The 18,607-nt window shown below is 57.2% G+C and overlaps 1 protein-coding gene across 1 annotated transcript; it reads right to left on the bottom strand.

Annotated features, from left to right (window-relative positions):
• Nucleotides 1–337: 337 nt before the first annotated feature.
• Nucleotides 338–11,252, bottom strand: LOC123036464 (interferon regulatory factor 4-like). Its single transcript, XM_044455738.1, has 8 exons — nucleotides 11,066–11,252; nucleotides 10,024–10,213; nucleotides 9,055–9,146; nucleotides 5,879–5,993; nucleotides 5,410–5,526; nucleotides 3,052–3,447; nucleotides 2,335–2,453; nucleotides 338–1,374 (listed from the first exon to the last, which is right to left on the bottom strand). The coding sequence occupies exons 1-8, from the start codon at nucleotides 11,237–11,239 to the stop codon at nucleotides 1,237–1,239; spliced, it is 1,341 nt and encodes a 446-aa protein (XP_044311673.1). The 5' UTR covers nucleotides 11,240–11,252; the 3' UTR covers nucleotides 338–1,236.
• Nucleotides 11,253–18,607: the final 7,355 nt, after the last annotated feature.

Raw genomic sequence — 18,607 nt, 5'->3', positions numbered from 1 at the left:
GCTGCTTTCCCAGACTGCATTTCCCTCAGAGCTGTTTGTCCCATTGGGAATGACGGGGCCGAGAAAAACAGGATGGAGAAGAGGTCGCTCTCCTGCCGCGTACTCAGTGGTCGCACATCTGCAGCCAGAAAGTGCAGGCCGATCCATTGCAACACATGTTTTAAAGAAGGAAATTAGTGTGGTTTGGAAGCCAAGGGGCTTAAAACAGATGTTCAGCAATTTCTCCCTGCGTGTGTGTGTTTCTGAGAGAAAGAGAAAGAGATGCCCAAGAGTTCCTATTTTCACTTGTGAAAAGTTGCCCATTCTGGGAACATGAAGCCCCCCCCCCCCCCCCGGTGACACCCAGTTCGGATGCACGTGCTGCGTCCCTCCAAACCTCCTTCTTAACCTGCTGTAACGGTTCCATTGCACATTCCAGTTATTCCAAGGCAGCCCTTTGAGCCCCCAGCTCAGCATTGCCTACACCGGAGAGCAGCCGCGGCCCTTGGGTTCCAGGCGGAAACTGTCGCCCGGTGCCGGCCGATTGCGAGTTCCAAGCCAGACCCTGCCCTTTGCCTTGAGCTCAGCATGGGCCAAGCAGGTTGGAGCCTGCGACTGAGAGCGAAACTGTCCGTCCAAAGCACGTGGGGTGGGCAGAGCCCAGGCTATTCTGCGGTTGCCAAGGAGGCCAGTGCTCCTGCCCAAAGCGAGCTCTCCTGCTCAGGAAAGGCGGTGGCGGGTTTGTGCTGGGGCTGCGGCATTTCCGACAGCCACCGATCAAGACAGAGGCAAGCGGGACAGGAGAGACGGGCAGGGACAAGGGAGCAAAGTTCCCTCTTCCGAAGGAATGTTGAGCCAACGGTGCCGGCGTCCCCCCCAGTCAGAGGTCTGGCAGTCCTTCCCCCAGGTCCCTGCAGGTAAGAAGTCCGGCTTGCACGGCAAGCACAAAGCTAGGCTAGGGGATGCTTCGCTTGACACCTGGCTGTCGGCAGGCCTGCCGGCCACATGGAGGAGCTGCTGGGGGCCTCCCCCGGCAGCCTGAGATGGTACAGCCAGAGACCTCAGCCCTGCTCTGCGGAAGCCTTCAGCTGGGTCAGACCACACCCGCACTTCAGTAACGATGGGGGCAAAGCCAGTGCCAGAAGATGCACCCTGGAGAGCCAAGGCAGCCGGGGCTGAAGGCCCGAGCCTTCCTCCTCCATGAGTTCTCCACCTGCATCTCCCCGCCGGTCCTCCGCCAGGCCCTCTCCTTCCGCATCAAGGGGAGCACAGCTGCTTGAGGATCTGGACGATATTCCTGGGAGCATCCGAGCCGAGGGGCTGAGGGCCCTGCAGCGACTGGGGCCCCAGGCGCTGGGCGTGCAGGCAGAGGTCGCGGGCGAACACCGGCTCCACCTGGGGAGAGATGGCTGGCCGGTCACGGCAAGGCATGTGGCGAGAGCCCGCTGCGGCACGGAGAGGACGGGCCACTCCGAGCGGCCAGGCGGCCTTCCGTCTCTGCTGCATCCAGCTTTCCAGGCCCGGCGGCCCTCACTCAGGCATGGGAACCCGCTTCCCAGTGGGAGGCCAGACGACCATCCCATGGGCTGAGTGGCATCGCAGGGCCCAGCCGTGCCCCCGGGTGTCACTCCGCCTTCGTGCGATGCATCAGCGAGGCGACTTGGCCCGTCGGCGCACCAGGGGCCTCTCGGAAGGACGGAGGCCGCTTTCCCGTGAGAGATGAGAGGGCCCTGGCACGCATCCTGCTCTCAGGCCTGGCCACGGCCCTCCGGAGACTTCTCCGGAGCTTGCCAAGGCTGCACGTGGCCTCTGGTCTCAGGCTGCCTCAGGGTCGCTCCCATCCCTGTGGTCTCAAGCGGCCGCCCGTCTCGGGGGCTGGCGGCTGGGCGGGCAAAGTGGGAGAGCACCTGGGGGGCTGCTGGTTTAAGGACCACATGGTCTCAGGCGGGATGACGGGAGACAAGGGGCATGCCCAACCAGCCCTGTGGGGCAGGGGGGGCACCAAAGCACGATCAGGGCACAGAGTGACTGGCCCTCATGGAAAGTGCTGGCCGAGGCTGGGCGGCCAAGGCCATGGGCTCTCCTCCCTGCCACCCCCCATTTTCTGCCCCCTGCCCCACTGGCCTTGAGCCAGTGAGTGGGAAAGGGAGGGGCAGCAGAGGAAAGGAAGCAGCCGGGCCAAAGCAGGAGGGCCTCGCTATCCCCTCCAGCCCGGCATCCTTCGCGCGCCCGCCAGCCCCCCGCCCCGCTGAGCCGCGGGGAGCCAAACCGGGGTGCCAGCTCCGGCCCCTGCCGCTCCAGCTCAGGGTTGTGCTCGAGACACGGTGCCGTGCAGGCCGCTGCCGGGATACTCACGCAGGCGGTGACGAACTTGTGCAGCTTCTGGTTCGGGGCTGCTGGGTACTCCTCTCCGAAGCAGAAGTGGATCTGGTACTGGGGAGGGGGCTTGCCGTGGTTCAGGAAGCCCCGTAATTCTGGTGGCACAGAAAGAGACCCCAGCGATGTCTTGCGGCTGCCCAGGCGCCTGGGGGAGAGGGCAGGCGAAGAGGCCGCCCCCCGCTGGTGCCCCTGGCCCCAGTCCCCGCAGCTGGGGAAGCAGGCCAGCAAAAGGGCCACTGGCCTGGAAAGCGAGACCCACGTGCTTCCAGGAATGTTGGACTTCCGCTCCCATCAGCCCCAGCCACCATGGCCGGTGGGCAGCAATGCTGGGAGGGGCAATCCAGATCATCGCTGCGGAGCGTGTTGGGGGAAGCTGGTCTCCCGAGTAAGAGCAGGGGAGCATCAGAAAGTGCCACCTGGGGTGGGGTGAAGACCCGCCCTCTTTCCCATCAGCTCCCCTGCCAGAGCCCTCTGCAAAAAATGGGATGCTCGGGGCATATATCCCCACTGAAGCACACGCGGCAGTTCAGCCTCAGTAGGTGGGAGGGTACTCTGCACGTTCTCAGAGACACTCTTGCCGTGTCCCGTATTCCCAGGATGAACGTGGGCCCTGGAATGCGCTGCGGGTGGTGCGCAGCCACAAGGCGAGCAGGGCCGAGCGGGACTGGGTCCGGGGGCGAGGCAGGTACTCACGCTGGAGGAACTGCTGCGTGTCCAGCAGCTTGTAGGTCCGCTCGCGCTCCAGCTTGTTGGGCCGGTCCTCGTGGGGGGCCAGGGGCCCCTTCCAGTAGACGCGGCCCTGGCACTGGCGCTTCGTGAAGACCCCTTCGGGGGCCACCCAGAGGAGGATGCCGCGGTGCAGGTGGGGCAGCAGCCGCTCCAGGACCCCCGCCACCCGGGCGGCCGGGCCGTCCCCCGCCGGCGTGCCGGGACAGGGGAACTGGACCTGCTCCATGGCGCTGGGCCCGTACAGGTGCTCGTTGTCGGCTGGCACCGGGCGGTAGGTGATCCGGCAGCCCTCGGCGGTGCGTGTGGTCACTTCTTTCACCAGCACGTCGCAGTAATAGAGCCGGATGTGTAGCCAGAAGTCTGGAGGGAGAAGCGGGCGCGGGGGTCAGGGCGCGGGGTCCGCTCCCCACTCCCCGGGTGAGCGCTCTGGCAGGGGTGCCCGATGGATCACCTGGCCGCCGTGGAGGCCTCTGGAATTCAGAAGACATCCTGTGGGCACTCGCACAACATGGTGACCAGGCACCGGGGAGGGGGAGAGTGGTTGGGGTCTCGCTTGAAATGGCTGCTAGGGGGGCATGGCCAGTCTCGGGGGGTGAGGGGCAAACTTAAAGATTAAATGAAGAGTAACTGGCCCCAGGACTGCACTACAAGGCGGAGAGGAAACGTGAGCTCCAAAACAGAAAGCCACTCATTTGCAGGGTGGATAAAAAGCAATTTAAAAAACCTCCAAAAAACAGATTTAAACAAAATTAAATCAGATTTCTTTTAAAGAAATGATTTTTTTATTTCAATTGGACTTTTTTAAAAAAATGCTTTTTGGACGACAAAGCTATCTAAAGATACTTCCCTATTTAAGATGCATTATAGTCCAAAGGTTATTCATAATGAAATATGGGTTACTTTTCAATTATGTAGCATGAGGCTATATATCCATGCTGCGTTTAAATTTGTTGGTAAATAAATTCCATTAATCCAGTCACAATGTCATGCTCTTCCAGAGGTTTCTGTAAGATTATTGGGCATTTTTTCTGTCTAGAAGATATTATCACAGATGCTTGGTTTCACAGTTCTCAAAACTGTGAATTTGTGCCTGCAGAAATCACATGCCTCTTCTTCACAGCCAAAATGTTATAAAATAAACATACAGAGCAGAGAAAAAGACCCAAATCCCAGCCTTGCCTTGCAAATATGTTTATGCAGAATCAGCCTCTTCAGGGCTAAGTTTCAAAAATCCCGTGGATACAGGTAGATAGTTGAGAGTGGAATAGATCTGCACAAGAAGCCAAGTGTGAGGAGGGAGAAGGAAGCAGGGAAAAGGAAGTGAAACCTTTGAGCAGAAGAAGCCACAATCTAAGAATCTTTCTGTGTATGGCCTGAGACGTGTCATGTTATCGTTTTGCTGGAGAGGAAAACCTGTAACGGCAGCAGTTTGGCAGCGTCAAAGAGACCAACTCTGGGAATATTTTAAAGAAGTTCTTCTACCTATGGCAAGGAAGGGCATGTGCGCAAATTCTGTAGAAAAGCGTGATTTAAATCTGTGGAAAAGCGTGATTTAGTCTTACTGCCTAGGGATTTAAATCAAATCCCCCCCCCCCGGGCCATTTGCACCTGAATGCACATGGTGCCCGAGGGCGACCCCCTGGCTCCCAGTCACAAATTCGTCCTGTTCAGCTGCCTTCTCCTGCTCCCGCATTTAGGCAGTGGCTTCCTTCGGAGCCACCAGGAAGCCTCGGCACTGTGCAAGCTTTCGGGTGCTCAAGGGCACCTCATCAGGCTACGGGGGCAGCGAAGCAAGGGGGAGCAATTCTTCAGTGGGGAGAAGCAAGGTGTTGCAGCCAGAGTCCCACAGCTGTGCGGGATGCCAGGCTGGCAAGAGCGGCTCTAAACATGCGCAGAATGTGCATGGACCCCTCCAAAGCCAGAAAATGCACCAGGCCCTGCCCGTGTGGCCCGTGTCTGGAAAAAGAGGGTGAGGAAAGGGCTGTGACGCAGGAAAAGGGAACGGGGCGCAGCTGAGGAACATTTCCAGAGTCCCTGTGGGAAAAGTCTGACGGCTGCCACCAACTTCAGTCCGTTTCCCCAGAGGGATGGCGGGCCACGTGCCTAGCCGTGGCTGGAGGGGGTCCGGCCCAAATTATCCTCCGGGGGGGGCACTTCTCCCTCCACACAGCAAGCTGCACCAAGGCCGCCTGTGCCCCCAGCGGTCCTGCCTCCCCCAGCGCTGCAGAAGGGGCCAGCGGGCTGGGCTGGGCTAGGCAGCAGGGGTGCCTCGCACCATGTCTGCCCCGCACGGGGTGCCCGGCAGCTCCCTCCCTGCTCTACCTGAGTTGGTGGTTTCATTGTCCGTGCTGGGGATGACGGGACTGGCGAAGCGTGGACTCGCGTGGCAGCGGAAGTGTGCAGGGCTCCAGCTGTAGAAATAGCCTTGCACCTGGTATCCTGCGTGAAGGGAGCACAGCAAAGCCGGGCATTTCGACGGCTCTCCTCGTCCTCGTTGCAGGCCAGGCACGAGGCCCAGCAGTCCACGGGGCTGTGGCCGGGAGACACAGGGGCAGTTCCTCCGTGCCCATTCCCCGGACCCCTGGAGGGGTTCTGCCCAAACAGCTGCAGGAAGGGGCTGCACGAAGGCTCCCCCGAGGGAGTTGGGGTTCAGGACTGGTCCCTGGCGACTCCTCCCAGGAAAACTCACCATGAAAATCCAGGGGCAGAGAGAGGCAGTCATGGGGCTGCAGCGCCCCCCTCCCCAGGGCAGCCCCAAACATTTTGCAGAGAAGTCCGCCAGTGTCCTTACCGAGGTGATCGGAGAGGCTGGGGTTCTGGAAGGCTTGGGGTGACCCTGGAGTATCCAGGCACGCTGCCCTGGGCTCTTCCGGGCGGCCCTGCCCTGCGTCGGAGGATGACCCGGCCTGAGGAGAAAGGCAACACACAGCTGCAACTGGGGAGGGAGGAACAAGGCGCCAGGACGCTGAACATGTGCATGTTACTTTGCATTAGCATTAAGAACATAAGCATGAGAGGGCATAAGCAAATCCATGACGGATCCGAGCCAAGGTCCACCAGTCCCGCACACACCAGCTGCCCCCGGGAGCCCTCAGCAGGACGGGGGCGAGGCCTCGGCTCCTCAGCAGCTGTTATGCGCAGGCAGGCCGCCTCTGGGACGGAGGGAGCACCTGGCCAGCAAGGTGAGCAGCCACAGGAAGCACTCATTTCCCTTCCTCCCCCCAGAATGGCTAACACGGCTAGCAATATGCAGAAAGGAGGCCCCAGAAAGGCCACCACGAAGCCGCACTGTCCTGCTAACATGCAGCAGAAAACGTCCAACGGACACACTCCCGAAGCCCACAGACAGGCCCAGCTGGGTGTAGCCCAGTGCAAGCGCAGGCCCGGCTCAGCAGGCCTGGCTCGGTCTCTCAGCTTTTGCCGCCCAATGAAGCGGGGTGCCCTTCGTGCTGACTCAGTTTTCCCGATGGACGATTCTAGCAGATTAGCAGGCGCTGCAGCTAATAAGCAAAGGCTGGTGTGAGGCTCGGAGCCTTTCGACCGACTCATGAGATCTGTGCGCGAGCCGAAGCACAGAAGTGGCAGCTCTTAACCGCATCCTGACCTTTGCGCTGCGACCCTTCCCATCGCTGCAGACAGCTCAGTCATCCTCTCAGCAGAAAACTTTCCGCTGCTCCTTTTCTCATGGCATGCGGCACAATTGCAAGCATGGCTGTTTCCACAAACCCACTGAGCTGTTATAAATAAACTCGCAAGAGGAAAAAAAGGTGGGGTATGAATGGAAAAAAGAAGACACTCCGGACAGCTCCTTTGGGGGTACTGGGAAGGCTGGCTCAAGTTTCCGTAGCAGCCCTGGGTGGCCGTGGGTGCTTGCACTGCTCTGGACCCTACCCAGTCCCCCTTCCAGGCTCAAGGTGCAGCAGAGGATTCCGGGGTGGCTGGTTCAGGACACCAGCAAACTTGGAAGGGACGGGCCACCTCCCTGGCATGCCACTTCCAGTTCCTTGCACTGCAGGGCTGGACGGCTGCCAAGTTGAGCAAAGACGGTGGTTGGCGCCTCCTCACAGGGCAGCTCAGCTCTGCTTCGACAGGCTGGTGGTCTTTCCGCAAACACGTCTGGATTGGGGTGTGGCTCCCCCGACAGATGACCAGCACGTGTGTGTGGGCCGAGTGGGAGAAGGCGGCAGGGTGGTTCTTCCCCCCTCCAAGATCAGGGGATCCCCACCGCGAGTGCCTGACCTTGGAGGTGCCGCAGGCGCAGCCCCTGGCCGAACGAGGCGTCCACAGGACCACGGCTCCCCCGGCCCCCCTGCCTTGTGCTTTGGCTTGAGAAACCGCCCTTTTCAGCCAGTGGGGTCCTTCTCCAAGCCAGCCTGCCGCGCAGAGGCCGTGGGGCTGGGTGGGTGGGCTGCCACATTAACCCTTCTCTCTCATTGCCCCTCCAATCTGCATCCCACACGAAAACAGCTCTCCCGTTAGAGGCTTTTTCAAGCCCAGTCGCTTGACCTCTGTGAGCACGTGTGTGTTATGCACGGGAACTGCCGTGTGCGCAAGGGAGAACCGGCCCACCACAGCCTTGGCCCCGCCCACCTTTTGCTTTGCTCCACCCACTGCTGGTCTGGCTGCCCAGAAGGCTAGTCACAACAGGAGGAGGCCCTGGGCAAATGAAATGCCTCCGCTTTGACTAGGGTGCTACAGCAGCTTGCACAAACTCCAGAAACTGAAAGAAATTGAAGACTTGAACATGCCGTAAACGGCAAATACCAACTATTGCTGTGAAGCCAGTTGCCCGAGGATTTACAGCAGCTGAAGGAGTTGTGCAGTTTAAGGAGGAAGCCGCAGCTCCGCAAGAACATACCCCTTTTATTTACTGAAAAAGCCCTCCATCCTGCTCCTGAAGAGGTTTTGAATGTGAAAATATGCCCCCAATGAAGCAGAATCCACAAGAAACGGAAGGAACTGTCAAAGCATGCAAAGGTTATGCCGGAGAACAAGTGCCTAAATATCACAGGAACCGCCACTCGCGGTTCGCGGGAGCGAAAGTGAAAGTGCAGCATTCCTGCTGAAGAGAGGACAGGCCTGCAGCTGCCGGGCTGCTTGCGCTGCAATCGGCGGGGAGAACTCTGTGGACTTGGAGGGTGGAGGCTCAGCTCCCGAAAGCCCCTGGCTGGCCGACCTGCTACCGAAGTGCGGGGTTTGGGGGCAGGGAGGTGTGGAGTCGGAAGGTCCTAGTCCCCTTCCCTCCCCACCTCGTGCAGATCCCGTCCACGTCCTCAGAGGCGCAGGCAGTCGGCCCTTGCTCGTTGCGATGGGGGTCCCGAGTGCCACAGCATCTCTCTGCAAAGCTTAGTGAGGAAGGCCTTCCAGAGGATGGGGCCACCGCCGAAGAGGCCCTGCTCCTTGCTGCTCGGAGAGCTGAGGCGTCCAGGAGGGTGCAAGGGGAAGACAGTGTTTTGTTCAGTGCTTTCAAACAGCTCCTTCAAGTGGGCCCGGAAAGCAATGGACGCAATGCCCTCATTCCCTCGTTCCCACCGTACCCCAGCAGCATCCTCTTCGACTAGGTACAGTTCCCAAAAGCCTCCCAAGGGCAGCCCCACCCAAAGCGCATTGCAGGAGGCCATGAGCAGTAGCGACCAAGGCGAGGTCCTCTCGCGTCTGGGGCGGATGCTGCGCGACTGCGGGTGCTGCTCCCACCCAGCTTGGAGCCCCCTTCGACGGGCCGCCTGGGCCCCACTAAGCTGGCCAAACGTATCTTGGGCTGCGGGTGCAACATGGGCAAGCGACACACAGGACAGGCTGGCAGGGGTGGGAGCAGGTCCTCACACACTGAAGCATCTCCTTTCAGCTTCGTGGGCTCTTTCCTCTGGGGGTGGCATTCAGCACCACGGAGAACTCCCAAGAAAAGCTGCAAGGACGCGGAGCCCCACGGGTGTGGGGCTGCCCAGCCACCCCTGGCAATGCCCTTACCTGGTTCGGCAGGCGGTTCACTCCAGACTCTTGCTGCGCAGACACTGGGGGCTGCCTCGGCTCCCTGGGGGGCCTCTTGCCCTTGCCCTTATCTGGGGACAGAACAACAAAGTGCTCCTTCAGCCTTTCTTTTATTTAGCACGGACATTTAAGCTTCCCCACATGGTAAGAAGCCACCCAGCAGCACAGGAGAATGTGAAAAGGGCACCTTGGAACACTGCAAAGGACAAGAACACCAAGGCTGCTCTCCTTTGTGGGTTTAGACAGAACAAAGGCTCACAATTCCCAGCGTGCCGGCTGGGAACGCCGGGGCGGTGGGGCTTCTCCCATCCCACATGCACAGGATGGCACTTTTAGTCTCCTGGTGCTCCAAGCTCCTCTGTCCAGGAAGCCACCTTCCACCAGGTCGATCTGGCCATCCCTGCCAACTCTGGCTGGCAACAGCTCTTAGGGGAGCGAAAAGGGGGCTCACTACTTGCTCCTGACAACGGGGGGACAGCGAGGGCTGGAACTGAGGCTGCAGGAAGCAGACCGGGGCTCTGCCGCCCTGCGCTGGCTCTTCTGAGAGCACCTGGAGGTGCTTTATATGAAGCAGGCTTTGATCCGCCTAGCCTCTGCGTGGCCATGGGGTCTCTGGCAGGCAAGGGGGCTTTTGTGAGCTCCTAGATCCCTTTTCCCTGGAGGGGGGAGGCAGGAAGCTGCCTTCCACCCCGTCAGAGCCTGGGTCTGCCCAACCGGCCTTGCCAGCCCTGAAAGTGTCCCGCCAGACTTTTCCGACTCTGCTCAGGATGTTGCTGGAGGTGGCAGTGGGACCTTCTGTGTGCCAAGTAGTGCCCCTCTCTGCACTGCAGCCCTCGCCATTCTGCACACATCTCCCTGGGAGGGGTCGGGGAAGGGGGGTGGCTTTTCACAGCGACAAAGCGAGTGCTGCACCCACACCCGCCCGGGACCTCAAGTGGCCAGACGGACCCGTTTCTTGGGACACATCTGTGACGATCTGGTACACTTTGTAGGGCTCCGAAATGTCCAGGTGGCTCCGGTCGGGGACCTCCTTGAAGTCGATGCTTTTGTTCAAGGCACACCGCAGGCGAGTCTTCCAGACGGAGGGGTCAGCCTTGTCCACCCCCTCGTGGTATTTGCCTTTGTAAATGGCCCAGGCCTGCAAGGACACGGGAGAGTCAACTCGATCCGACTCTGACGGTGCGCTGGAAGCTCCAGAGGCTCTCCAGAGGCCCCCCCCCCCCGGTGGCACGTGCCCTGGCAGTCTCCAGCCACATGCACCAGGGGCACTGAGAAAGCCCAAGCCGCAGGCACGGCGAGCGCAGTCGGCCACAGGGAGCTTGCAAGGAGGGACAAACGAGAACTCCATGCAGAAGGGGAACCTGGCGGGATTTCTCCAGCCCAGCCCCACGGAATCTTGTGTTCCATTTCCCCCGATGCCCTTGACAGCAACGCGTTCTCAGCAAGGTGAGGCGCCAGCGGCATGGAGCCAGAGTGCTTTCCCCTTTAATGACAGCCGCCTGTGCAAACTGCTTTCTGTCTTTTTGGAGGGGAGAACTTGAAGTTTGCTCATGAGTAAATATTGGTGAAATTGCTCAGGAGCACAATATCGCAAGTCCTCTCGTCCACTGCTCAGCTCCTTCTCAAAACTTCCTTGCCAGTTCCACCTTCTCCACCAACTGTTTCCTCAGAGTCCTACCGCCTGCTTTTCAAAAGAACACGTCCATTCCCTTCCCTCCAAAACCCCACTTCGAGGAAGAGAAGGAGGACACCGACGAAGTGTTGACAGCAGAGCAATTTGCCTCTGCAAATCTGCTCCGTGGACAGGTGAACTTGCGAACGTGCCCACTTGTGCAGGACCCCCCAAAAAAGCTAAGGAGAAAGCGCGACACCACGTGCGCCACTGCCAAGGTCGCCCTAACTGGAGACTCCGCGGAAGGGAGCTCCCAGCGCCCCACACGCCTAGGGCTCGCAGGAGGTAACGATGGGAGGGGGGTCCCGGCGCGCGTACCTTGAAGAGCGCCGCGTCCTCCTGCTGCCGGTAGTGTTGCTTGGCGGCGTGTTTCCAGGGGATACGGAACTCCTTCTTCTCGCGGTCCTCCCAGCACAGACCCGGGTACCCGCCGCTCTCCACCTGGGCGATGAGCCATTCCTTCAGCCGCATGGGGGGGCCCGCTTCAGCCATGTGCCGGAGCCGCGGGTGGAGGGGCTCCCGCCCCGCGCACCCTCGCGCGCGTCCGCGAAGGCGCTGCCTGCGCCCGGGCCAGCGGGAGACGCCACTGCGCGCCGAGCGGGCTCTCCGCTCGCCTCCGCGCCTGAAGGGGAGCGCCCACCGAGCGGCGGGACTGCCGCTGCCCGGGCCGGGAGTGCGGTCTCCTTCCTCTCTCGGCGCCGCTCGGCGCTCGCGGACCCACGCGGGGCGGGGACGTGGACAGCCCCGGCACTCGCTGCCTGCTGCGCCCGCCCTGCACTGGCGTGGGCACCTCCGGGCCGTGGCCACCTCCCCAGAAAGCTGCTCGCCACTGCCTGGGCGGCGGGTCGAGCCGCGACCGGCGAAACCGAAAGAGACGTGGGCGCTTTCGCTTTCGCTTCTCCCTTCCCCTTGCTCGGGTCCGGGGCGCCGGCGGGAGGTGATGCTCCCGGCGAGCGCCGGCGGGCTCGCTCGGGCAGGTCGCGGTGCCGGCTCTCTGGGAGCCCGGAGGCGGCTGCCGGGCAGAGCTGGATTGGGGCCCCTCGCTCTCGGCGCCTTGCGGGGCGTGGACGTCCCGGCGGTGGGACGGGCCCGCAAAGCGCCCGTGGCGCAGCGGCGAGCACCGCGGGCGAGGAGCCCGGGAGCGGGAGCTTGCGCGCGATTCTTCTCGGGCTGCAGCCGCGTCAAGCGGAAGACGGGCCGGAGCTTTGGGCTGCTTTGCAAGGGCCGGGGGTCCATGGGAGGTTCCCCAGCCGGGGGCGCAGCGCATCTGTCGGACTTCTTGCCATTCTGGATGCACAAGCCCCTTGCCGCCTGCTGTCCCTTCCGAATGGCGGAATGGCCATGAGGCGCTGCGCCAGGGACAGGGGCACGCGAGGACCTCCGTCTGAGGGGACGATCCTCGGGGGGCAGGGAGGGGGCTGCCCCTGCCTGAGGTTCGCGGGCCTCGCCGGCCCCGCTGCTCGGTTTCCCAAGTTAGTGTTCCTGCTGCATTTCTGGCCACGTACCGAAAATCCTCCTTGGAAGAAAATGGTAAGGGCCGTTCAGTGCGGGGAGGGAGACCTCCCCCCGCGCTGCGTCTCTCGCCCTTGCTGGAGGGGCCCGGCAGAGGCTGGGCGGACCTTCCGCTGCAGCCTCCTCGCTCCGGGTTCTCTGCTCTGAACCTCCGCCTGGACTGCGTGACCTACCCGAGCCCCTCCCGCGGTTTCAGACAGATTTAAACGTGTCTACCGAATGGCCCAGATGGTGCCTGGAGTCACTGCATTAGTGTGACATTGATATTCCAGCTTCGTCCTCCTGCAAGGCACCAGGCATGAACCGCTTTCTCCTTCTTTTGAGTCGCACAACAACCCTTTGAGGTAGTTCAGCCTGAGAGTCGGCGACTGGCCAAGTCATCCGCTGAGTTCTTGGCTGAGTTGGGATCAGAACGTGGGTCTCCCGCCCCTCAGTCCCGCGCCCTAACCACTAGCCCAGGCGGCTCTCGCTGCACCACGGGAGCAACAGGATCACGACCTCACGTGTGACCCACGAGGAGGGCCGTCCGCGGCTCAAGGGCAGGCATGGTCAGTTCCGCCAGAGGGCAGCCGCCTCCCTGCCAAAATGCTGCACCCCCTGAGACCACCAGGGGGCGCCATCCTCCCCACCAATTTTTCACCAATATAGCAGCACCAAAAACCCAGCCATTTCCCCTTAAAACCTGCCCTGTAGGAAAACAGATGCGTGCTCCCGGGAGCTTTCTGGGAAGACAGCTCTTTTTGCCAACGAGAGGCGGGGCGGCACTTCTCGTTTTAAAGAAAAACCGCTGCGGGTTGTTTGTTTTGCCACGGCTGCGTCAAAGTCGGCGGCACTCGGCCGCAAAGTGGCCAAGGGCCCACCAGCCACAGATTGCGCATCCTGCACATCGATGTGTTTAGCACGTGTCTCTGCCGTCTGATTAGTATTGTGGGTCCTGCTTCTAGGGGTCCTGTGGCCTTTGCGCTGCCAGGTGTATGACGGAAGCAGTGTTTCCTGACTAGCTACGCACATGCCTGAGCAACGGGCCTGCTCTGGCAACTCTCTGAAAAAGCACTCTGGAGGCCCCAAGAACTGGGGCTGGCCGCTCAGAAAGCAGGACTCCCTGACTTTTGCTGTCATGTCGTGGCTTCCTGTGCTATTCCTTCCAGTGGGACGCCGCTGACTTAGGACAGGAATAACTCAACAACCAACCTCACCCTTGCAGAGCGCCCTGCCAACCTGTAAGTGACCGTTTTCTGGCCCTTGGTTTGGATCCTGCTAGATCCTGTGGTGTGTTGAGTTGCTCCATGAAACGGGGCTCTGTCTGGTGGGTGATGTAGGGGAGCGTGCCCAGCAAGGTCGGCTCCCTGATTGTTTGGGCTGAGGTGGGCATGTGACCAAGACAAAGTGGCTAGAGACCAAAGGTGATGAGTCGTTATCAGTGCCCCACCTGAGTGCAGGGGCACATGCGCCAGCTAAGAATCGGTGTGCACCTTGGTGGAAAGATGCTCTTTCCTTGGTTGCTCATTTCAGCTAAACAACTGACAAGAAATCTGAGCAGAATGATAAGGGATCACAGCTGAATCCCCAGTAAATCTACTTAAGTGTTGGGGAACCTGAGTCCATGAAGAGCACCTGCTTGCCTGTCTGGCCCAGGTGAATTCCATTTTGAAGAGCCCCTGGGGGCTGCCTCTCTGTGTGGGTGGGGCTAAGAACAAGGGGGCGGGATGAAAGGCCAAACGGGCAGGGCCACAAGGGATAAGAAAGCTCTTACTTTCACAGAATAAGCTTTAGAAGAGGCTCGGCTACTTTTTTTGAAAGGGAGGAAAATCTACAAAAGGTGGGACATTTTCAAATGATTGCAGGGCAGATGAAAGAAGGGCTGCCATCTTGGGAATCCCAGAAGGCCAGATGGGGATCCCTGGGGAACATGATGGAGGCCACGATTCTGTGTGTGTTCAGGTAGCAGATCCCCGGAATGCCCTCTGTGTGTCAGCCGCTGCTGCGACTGGGGACCCGTGTGGGGCTGTGCCGTTAGCTACTCCCACCCCACCTTTCTGTGAAAAAAGATGGTGCTCAGGGCAATTATTATTATTATTATTATTATTATTATTATTATTATTATAACATTTCTATGCTGCCCCTTGCCGAAGCCTTGGGGCGGCTTACAACACAATAAAATACATTGAAATACAATAGCACATAATAAATTACCATTAAATACAAAAATACAAAAAATACATTGAGTTACAAACATAATAATATAAAATTAAAATTATCAGTATAAAATAAGTAAATAAATAATATAGGAGGAGAAAAGAGAAGGAAGAAGAAGTTGCCCTGGCCAGATCATATATTTTAACAATTAAAATGATGTTTAAATAAAAAGGTCTTTACCTGGCACCGAAAAACCAGTAACGACGGTGCCAGGCGGACCTCTTTGGGGAGTGAATTCCATAGGTTGGGCGCCACCGCAGAGAAAGCCCTCCTCAAAGGGAAGTGGCAAAGGCTTAATTAAAGGATGGCATCCAAGCAAGCCAGGTGCAGCATTCGAAGAAACGATTCTCTCCCTTGAGCGACAGATCTGCATCCTGGCCTCGGGGTTCCACACCCCTGGTCCAGACGGCCAGGGGCCTCCTCTGGAGACTGGCTGCTTCCAGGGCCCCGTCGGAACGGCTCCCGCTCCCGCTGCGGTTCCACAGGGCACAGCCGCGTGTCCAGCTGTAAAGGACGGCGGGGGCCGCCAGGAAGAGTTGTGGGAGCCCTTGCAGAGCTGCCTTTGCAAGCACCGCTTCCATCCATTTGCACAGGAGCCGGTTCAAGCTCAGCGGCTACAAGATGGTTGATCGTGAAAGGAGGAGCAGAAGCCGAACTGCCGAGTCGAGACGGATAGCCTCATCCAGCCGCTCTCAGGCTGATGGGCCGATTAATGGCAAGAGCATTCATGTGCGTTTCAGGCGCCACACAGCAATTAGCCGGGATGAATAATTGAACACCTTTCACAGGGGCATTTCTGACTATCAAGGCTGCGGGGGCTCCTGAGCGGATCCGGACAAGGCGAGGGCCGTCTCTGAATGGGCACACAGCACATGCTGCACAGGGATTAAGACCGGGAAGGACATGGGCTGCTGGCACAATTCTGGCCTTCAGTCGCACTTCCACAAGCATACGGCCGAAACGATGCAGCAACACATTCCATGCCCTCGGCTCCCGTTGACCAGCTGGATGAGCGCTCCCTGAGGGATCAATGAGGGATCGTTTACTGATGAGGGCAGTATTTCCCACTAAGCCGCTCCCTTGGAGACCTTTAATGTAATGGCAAAAACAATATTTGAAACACACGGAGAGACGGATCTATTAATCCGGTTTTATTGCACAACTGATGCAAAGAGAGGAAAGGCTTGGCATCACACTAAAGGATGGGATGAAAATTGTGGGAGGAGAACGGAGCAGAGATCCTTCTGGAATGCAGGCAGGTGGGACAGAGGGCTTCCTGGCACTGGGGGTGGATAATTGGGTATTCCCAGCCATATCCTAGAAAGGCAAGCCTGAACACGAAGCCCCAGCACAGTGGTGGCGAACCTATGGCACATGTGCCACAGCGGGCACGCAGAGCCCCCTCTGTCGGCACGCGAGCCAAGTCGCCCCAGCATCGCCCCAGCAGCCGAGCATCAGAAAACAGCGCACAGAGGGGCCGTGCGCACGCTCGGAAAGGAGTGGTGGAGCCAGGCAATGACGTCACGTGCCGCGACTCATTTGGTGCGACTCATTCGAGCTTTCGCATGGCCAGTCAGTGCATTGCCAAGTACACACATACATATAAATTTGCTTGGACTGGCTGCGAGTTGTTTCTTCTGAACTAAAAACCTCAGTTTTCAGGTTTTATTGCAGTGTTGCCACTTTGCGATACATAAGTGTGTTTTGGGTTGCAGTTTGGGCACTCGGTCTCTAAAAGGTTCACCATCACTGGGTTAGGGTTACAAAAAGGAGGTGTCCTGGCATGGTGTGGATGGTTGGAATGTGTTTAGAATGGGCAGAAATGATGAGCTGTGCAGAAAAAGCTACTCGAGGAAGGCTTTTTCAATATCACATTATTTTCAATGGAACTGTACCCGAATATTAGGGTTAGGAGTGTGCTCCAAGGTAGGGTTAGGGTTAGAAAAATGAGGTGCCCTGGCATGATTTTGATGGTTGGCATGATTCTGATGGTTGGAATGTGCTTAGAATGAGCAGAAATGATGAGCTGTGCAGAAAAAACTACTCAAGGAGGGCTTTTTCAAAATCACCCTCTTTTCAAAGTAACTTTTGCCCTATATTAGGGTCAGGGGTGTTCAGTTGACTGAGCAAATGCTGCCAGTTGACTGGATCAGCCAAGGGCTGCTTGCCCAGAGTCAAACATTATCCAATGTTCAAGGTCCTCGCATTGGGTCAAAGGGTAACAGGATAGTGTTTGTGTCATAACCACTGTATTGGCCTTATAGCCCACCTTGTTTTGAATTGCTTGTCTGTTCGGGCTGCTTGGAATGCCCCAGAAAAATGGCATGTGTGTGAAGCTGCACACCTGCGCATGTTTAGATAGGAAAAATATTCCCCAAATTCCCAGCATTTCCCAGCCAGCCAGGGAGAAGGCTTGTTTCTTAGGCTTGCTGGCTACCTTGCTCAATGGACGAAGGCCTCCGGATGTTCCCTACAGCGAGGTTTGCCCTCTGGAGCAAGCTGCAAAGAAATGGAGCAGCACCTGCTAGCAGGCCTTCTTCAAATAATGAAAACTTGCTCGGTTCTCTTTCACATCTTTGCTTTTATTTTTCCAGGAAGTGCAATTGTTATGGCTGTCCCTGGGATAAAGGCCATGAAGAACTGGCTTTTTTCTGCGTATGTGGCATGTATACCGCTTTATGTAATCCATTTCAGCCTTTGTATTACATACAAAACACAGGGAATCATGTCAGTCCACACAGAAATGCAGAAAGCTGCAGCTGGATCAAGAAACTTGCAAGTTCTTTAAGATTCTTTAAGATTCTTCAACAAGTGCAAAGCAGGAGCAGAAAAATATTGGTTTTGTTCACATTCGTAAGGCAGAATGTCAGAAGAGATAGCGGGCCTCCAGTCTTTCAGAGTCCTACATGGAGCTGAGTGAATGCTGGAATTTAATATTTCCAAACGCAGGAGAATCAGCCAATGCATAGTCCTTTCTCCCAGCATTCCTAGATGCAGTCTGAATATGCAGCTAGCAGAACAGGGGCAGACAACTTCCAACCCTCCAGAGGTTTTGGCTTACAACTTCCATAATTATTCCCAATGACTTGGCTGGTTAGTACCAATGGGAGCTTCAGACCCATCTAAATGGGAGCTGCAGGAAGGCCATGAGGTGCCCACCTCTTAAAGCTGAAATGCCAGGAAAACCAGAATGTCAGAGAAATTTGCAATGGATTCCAATTTTAGGATTCTATAGATTGAGCCCACAGGTTTTCTGTGGATTGCTTTTTCTGAGTTACACAGATTTTGCAAACTTTCAAACTGGTTTTTTGCCTTCTAAGATGGTTATTGTACAAAGTACAAACAGCTTTTAAAACTGACAAACGTGTATTTTCCACCACAGGCTGAAGCATGAAAATGTAGATTTGGGGGGAATTTGAGCATTTGTGCAGATGTACACTTCTTTATCTTTCAGAGAAGTATTTTGCTCTTAGAAATGCAAGAAAACAATGCTATAACAAACAAAAGCATCAAGACTCCTTACCATTTTACATTAAGTTTCACAGGTTCTAAACCTATCTTAGCATCATCCCTGAAACTGCTCTTTTTGTATATGTTAGAGCCAGAAACAAAGCATGTTCCATTATCAGCTTTTCTAGTTATTACAAAAAGAATAAATTTCAGCTATGAACACGGGACGGAACACCTGACGATCAGAGGGATGTGAGAGGAACAGATTTAAGAAAATCTATATATTCCCAACTGAAGGCACAGCTGCACACACAGCTGGGAGCAGGGCCCCGCTGAACACTGGGGCGTATTTTTGGGTACAAATGCAGGCCTGCAGTGAAGTCTGCAATTCCTCTTACCTCCTTTTAAGGCTGTGAACGAACACAGAGTCTGTCGCTTTAATGCCAAGGCAATTTTTACTCATCCTCCCACTTGTATGACATTTTTGATATTTTATATGCCAGACATGTTGGTGGATTTTGGAATTTCTCTTGATTTTACAGTTCTCATAAACTGGGTGTTTGATAGGGCTGCCCATTGTTGACGGGATGTGACCAATCTTTAACTGCACAATTAGGTTATGGGTTATATTTTTATGGGCCATATAAGGCGGTTATTAAACTAGCGCCTCGCTTGCAGGAAGCCCAACTAAGGGAGCTGCTC

Source organism: Varanus komodoensis, unplaced genomic scaffold (assembly GCF_004798865.1).
Source record: "Varanus komodoensis strain SLA01 unplaced genomic scaffold, ASM479886v1 scaffold8, whole genome shotgun sequence".
NCBI classification, from domain to species: domain Eukaryota; kingdom Metazoa; phylum Chordata; class Lepidosauria; order Squamata; family Varanidae; genus Varanus; species Varanus komodoensis.
Note: the sequence above shows the minus strand (reverse complement) of the source record. Positions and strands in the feature narration are given on the sequence as shown.

Excerpts from the sequence above, each read along its gene's own strand:
- LOC123036464 (XM_044455738.1), bottom strand. The coding sequence starts at position 11,239 with ATGGCTGAAGCGGGCCCCCCCATGCGGCTGAAGGAATGGCTCATCGCC. Across the intron at positions 3,448-5,409 it reads CAATGAAACCACCAACTCAG|ACTTCTGGCTACACATCCGG; the intron begins GTAGAGCAGGGA and ends TTCTCCCTCCAG. Across the intron at positions 1,375-2,334 it reads ACAAGTTCGTCACCGCCTGC|GTGGAGCCGGTGTTCGCCCG; the intron begins GTGAGTATCCCG and ends ATCTCTCCCCAG.